This window comes from Coffea eugenioides, chromosome 3, assembly GCF_003713205.1.
Source record: "Coffea eugenioides isolate CCC68of chromosome 3, Ceug_1.0, whole genome shotgun sequence".
Classification (NCBI taxonomy): Eukaryota; Viridiplantae; Streptophyta; class Magnoliopsida; order Gentianales; family Rubiaceae; genus Coffea; species Coffea eugenioides.
The window spans coordinates 17,596,166-17,602,197 of record NC_040037.1 but is presented as its reverse complement, the minus strand read 5'-3'; the positions used below and the strand labels follow the sequence as shown (position 1 = coordinate 17,602,197).

Sequence of the window (6,032 nt, the reverse complement as noted above, 5' to 3'; positions counted from 1 at the left end):
TAATATAAACAAATATTATTATACTAATATTTTATATAAATATAATATATATTACATAGTAAATATAGTTATTATTAAATTTAAAATAATAATAGTAATAATAAAATTTATTAATATTATATACATGTATATATTATAATTATATGAACATATAATATACATTTATAAATATACATATATATATTATAAATATATTATTATATAATATATATTATATAAATATAATTATATTTAACTAAATAATTATAATATATAATAATATAATATAATCATATCATTATTATAAGTTTGTAACTAATTAAATTAAATATTATATATATAATTAATTATAATTATACAAATGTTACAATATAAATATATAATTATAATTATATAATATATAAATATTAATTATAGTAATATTTTATATAAATATAATGTATATTACATATTAAATATAGCTATTATTATATATTATTATATTTAAAATAATAAATATAAATATAATTATATAATTTATTAATATTATATACTTGTATATATTATAATTATATGCACATATAATATACATTTACAAATATACATATATATTATAAATATATTATTATATAATATTAATAAATTTATAATATATATTATATAATTATAATTATATTTAACTAAATAATTATAATATATATTTATATAATATACTAATATTATAATAAAATATTATAATTATAATATATTATATATATATGTATATATTATAATATAAATATGAATATAAATATATAATATATATAAATATTAATTATACTAAATATTATGTAATTATAAGATTTGGGAATCACACTTGGGTTTTGGACAAAACCCATCAACTTACTAAGGAATGGTGGAATGCTAAATTTTGAGACATCATTCCAAAATTTCAATTCCGATAATAGTGAACCAAACATGAATTATGGGGTTTATTCCAATTTTCTATTCCCAAACCCTTTTACCAAACGCCACCTTAACTACTCTTCAAACAGTCACTCTCAAAATCTCAGTCAACCACCAAGATCTTCATAGCAAACAAGGAATTCCATGACTTGGGCCATGGAACACCGTTTTCAAGGGAGAAAAAAAACTCAAAAGTAGGAAATTTTGAGCATATATCTTGACTAGGCCTGAATACACATTGTTGCATTATTTTCATGAAAATTCCCTATGAATATAGTAATACACTTGTGCTTTAAAACGAGTAAGAATAAATCTCTTGTACACTTGCAGTATATACATTATTGTTGCTGAATGCATGATAATTAATTTAAATTTAAATTTGAAATCTAAATTTTCTATGTTGTCATGTATTCAGTCGTGATATTATATACAATATCAGTATATGTAAGATTAGCTCAATGGATAATGTAATATATACCATGTGGTCATAATGGTTTAAAAGACACATTTATACTTAAGCAACTTAATTTCGAATGCTTTCGATGGCAGTACGTTAATTACCAGGCTACTTCATGCACCAAAGCAAGTCTTGGGATCTATAAATACTCCCATGTCTAAGAAAAACCCTCCAAGGCCTTAACAACACTTGTACATCTTTCCTAAATCTATTCACCAGTGACAATGAGATCCCAAATGTATGAGCTACTTAGTTCCTGCAATATTTTCTCTCTGCATGTTATGTTCTTATGCTTCACCATTCTTCAACTAGCAGCACTGTCCAGTTCCCAAATGAATGCTTCTAAAAGAGAGCTCAGCGCCCTTTTAACATGGAAAACCAGTCTTGATAACAAAAGCCAAGCAATCTTGTCATCCTGGAATTCAGACACTCCATGCAAGTGGGATGGAATTGGATGCAACAAGGCCAGAAACATCGTGCAAATTAACCTCACACATTTTGGTTTAAAAGGTACACTTCATGATCTAAATTTCTCAGCCATGCCTCATCTCATTGGCATCTACCTTTCTAACAATTCACTTTATGGTACCATTCCATCAAACATGTGTTTCCTTTCTCGACTCGAATTTCTTGATCTTTCCAGCAATGCTTTCTATGGAACACTTCCACTTGAAATAGGTCAGCTGACAAATCTTCAATACCTTGATATGCATAGCAACCATATCAATGGATCCATCCCTCGAGAGATTGGGAAATTAAGATCCCTTGTTCAAATCTCATTGCGGGGTAATGATCTTAGTGGTTCCATCCCTGTTTCTGTCAAGAATTTGGTTAACTTGGAACGCTTGTATCTTTACGAGAACAGGCTTTCGGGTTCCATCCCAAAAGAGATCGGCATGTTAACCTCTCTCCGAGAGATTGCCTTGCAAAAGAACAATCTGACCAACGTAATTCCAGAATCCCTTGGGAATTTGAGAAATTTAGCCCTTTTGTATCTTTCGGAAAACAATCTATCAGGCCACATTCCTTCTTCACTGGGAAACTTGACTAAACTAAATATTTTGTGGCTGAGTAGAAATCAACTATCTGGCTCCATCACATCTGAATTAGGAGAACTCAAGTCCTTAGTTGAGTTGACATTGTATGCAAATGAGCTCACTGGCACCATTCCATCAGCAATTAGTAACATTACATACTTGAAAAGGCTGTACCTGAGCAGAAACCATCTCACTGGCCAGTTGCCGGAAAACATTTGCGCCAGTCAATCACTCACAGACTTAGTAATGTTCGAAAATAATTTTTTTGGTGACATCCCATGAAGCTTGAAAAATTGCTCAAGCCTACAAGTTCTTTTCCTTGCATTGAACCAAATATCAGGAAACTTATCTGAAGGTTTCGGTGTGTATCCAAACTTGTCGTATATTGATTTAAGTTACAATAAGTTCTGTGGTGAGTTGTCCACAAAATGGGGACAATGCTATAAATTGACAAATTTCTTGATCAACAACAACAACGTTTCTGGTTCACTACCGCCTGAGCTTGGAAAGGCAATCCAACTGGGTCGAATTCAACTCTCTTCCAATCAATTATCTGGGAGGATTCCAATAAGTTTTGGTAGTTTGACTTCGTTACTCTACCTTGATTTGCACAACAACAAATTTTCAGGTAATGTACCACCAGAAATAGGCAAGTTGTCCCAACTCCAAATTCTGAGTTTGTCTGGAAATGATCTTAGCGGTCCGATTCCAGAACAAATAGGAGAGTGTGCACAATTACGGAAGTTGGACTTGAGCCAAAATGTACTCACTGGAAGTATTCCTTCTGAAATAGGAAACTTGAATGTATTGGAGACTCTTGATCTGAGCCAAAATATGTTGGTTGGTGATATACCACAGAACCTTGGAAGCCTGAAAAGCTTTGAGAACATGAATCTATCACATAATAACATATCAGGGTCCATTCCTAAGAGCTTTAGTACATGCTTCAGTTTGCTTTCTGTGGATATATCATACAACCAATTGGAGGGCCCTCTCCCCAACATAAGTGCATTTCAAAAGTTGATGCTTTGAGAAATAATAAAGCTCTGTGTGGCAATGTTGTTGGCTTGAATTCCTGCAACTCATCGTTGAGAAATAAGGCTAACAAAAGCAAAACAGAAAGAATCATTGTTCTAATTGTTCTTCCTGTTTTAGCAACCATATTTCTTCTAATGATCAGTATTGGGATTTTCTTGATTATACGACCACGTACAAGAAGTACTGCTCAGCCTGGAAGTTCTACATTACCTGAAAACTTGTTTGCCATTTGGAGCTTTGATGGGAAGTTCGCCTATGAAAACATCATCGAAGCAACCGAGAATTTTCACCCAAACCATTGCATTGGAGAGGGAGGATGTGGAAGTGTTTTTCGAGCTCAATTGCCTAATGGTCAAGTCTTTGCTGTGAAGAGACTTCATGCAACAGAAAGTGGAGTATCAGGCACTGCAAAAGGATTTGAAAATGAAATTCGAGCACTGACAGAAATACGACATCGCAGTATTGTGAAACTTCATGGATATTGTTCACATCCACGCCACTCTTTCTTGGTTTATGAATTCTTCGAGGGAGGAAGCTTGCTGCACACACTAAGTGAAGATGAAAAAGCAATGGAGTTTGAGTGGATCAAGAGGATAAATGCTGTGAAAGATGTTGCAAATGCATTGTCTTATATGCATCATAATTGTTCACCTCCTATAGTTCATAGAGATATATCAAGCAAGAATATCTTGTTGAACTCTGATTATGAGGCTCATATATCTGATTTTGGGACTGCAAAGCTTTTAAGGCCAAACTCATCTAATTGGTCTTCATTTGCTGGAACTTATGGATATGCTCCTCCAGGTATGTTCACTGGTGCCATTTCACTAGTACTAACATCATAACATCCAAATTCATGTTTTTTCATTATTGCAATCTGTGGTTTAGAAGATATTGGTGACCTACTTACCTTTCGGTCAATTCAGAATTTAGCTCAATAACCATAACCAATTTTCTTCATGTTTTCACAGTTGATGCGAAATGTTTGGTTTTCTCATTTTCCGCTTTTCTTCTTCTTCTTATTCTTCATTTTCATGTTTCTTTTTCTCATAACTGATTGCAGAACTTGCTTACACTATGGAAGTAACTGAAAAATGTGATGTTTATAGCTTTGGAGTGGTAGCTTTAGAAGTGATGATGGGGAAGCATCCTGGTGACCTCATTTCCTCATTAGAAATTTCATCATCATCATCAGCTTCCAACAACATGATGTTGCAAGATGTTTTGGACCCAAGATTACCACTTCCTGTTCAGCAAGAACTAGGCCAAGTGGTCTTGGTTGCTAAACTAGCACTATCATGCATAAACTCCAATCCTAAATTAAGGTTGTCCATGCAGGAAGTCATCACCCAGCTATCAGCTAAGGGACTTCCTTCGAAGAGCATACCACCTTCCATTACACTTGGACAGCTAAATGGATCTTAAGTTACATGTATTTTATTTCAATTCCTGAAGTTTTATATGGTTCTTCAACCTCAATGTATTCTAGTATTTGCTTTTTTGGTTTTTTCCAATTTCATCTTATCATATTTGTAACATCTTTTGCTTCACAGTTTTGATGTGCATCTATTCTGTTCAATTTTGTTTTAGTATCAATGCAACATATTACTGGAATGTCTTATCTTCATAAAGATTTACTCGTGTTTCTAGTGTGTATATTGAGGGAACTGCAGAAAATTTGTAGTACAAGATACGTTTTGGATTGTTTAAGTTAACTGAAAAACCTTAATTCCATATTAACTTGAATATTACATTTCTTTGTAGTTGCAGCCCTTCGGACTCCATTATTAAGTATTGACTTTGAGTAATCTAAAGCTCCAAACAAAAAAATTTTATGCCATAGCAAGTTATGTATCTACCCTGCACCTGTGCTACAAACATGTCGGTACCACCTACTAGGTACATTAAATCAGGAATGGAGATAGCATGGAGACAGTGGAAGTTGATGATACATAGATATAACATCTAATAATATCTTCTTACCATACATGTTAAGGGGGATTAGAGTCTCACAAGTTGACTTTTGTCTTGTTCATATTGGTTTGTGTAATTCTTTCAACTTTCGGTATTAATTCCTACAATTTAAATGTGAACTTGAATTTGTCAATTCATGCAACTAAGTTGACGATTACATTTAAACCAATATTTTGAAAATCAGATCGAACTAGTCGATTTGACAATTGAACCGGCGAACTGGCCGTGCCACTTGTTTGAATTTATATTCAACCCGAAATGTCAAATGAATCGATCAAATTCGATCAAGAACCAATTGAACCAGTTGAACCAGTCAAAACTACTAAAAAACTAGCCAACTAAACATTTTTTGCCTTAAAACTTTTAAAATCACCGAATCAGGGTTGAATAGTCAAATCGGTTGAATTATGAATCAAAAGTTTATTCGATTCACTTATCGAGCCGAGTTTCAAAATATTGAACAAAACTTTACAAATTACACCAATTATACTACATATTACATGAATCGGTTTGAATTGAACATACTTCAACTTATGAGGCTCTGATCTAGTAATAGGGAGCTGTTGATTGAACCCAAATGAAATAGGCATCTTTTCCTTCTTGCCATTATAATTGCCCTTTAC

General features: G+C 32.6%; 1 protein-coding gene across 1 annotated transcript; it reads left to right on the top strand.

The window, feature by feature from the left end:
• Positions 1 to 1,692: 1,692 nt before the first annotated feature.
• On the top strand, positions 1,693 to 5,145 carry LOC113766217 (MDIS1-interacting receptor like kinase 2-like). The gene is made up of 5 exons (XM_027310428.1): positions 1,693 to 2,620; positions 3,026 to 3,237; positions 3,348 to 4,239; positions 4,499 to 4,779; positions 5,104 to 5,145. Exons 1-5 carry the CDS (start codon positions 1,693 to 1,695, stop codon positions 5,143 to 5,145), a joined length of 2,355 nt encoding a protein of 784 aa, XP_027166229.1.
• Positions 5,146 to 6,032: the final 887 nt, after the last annotated feature.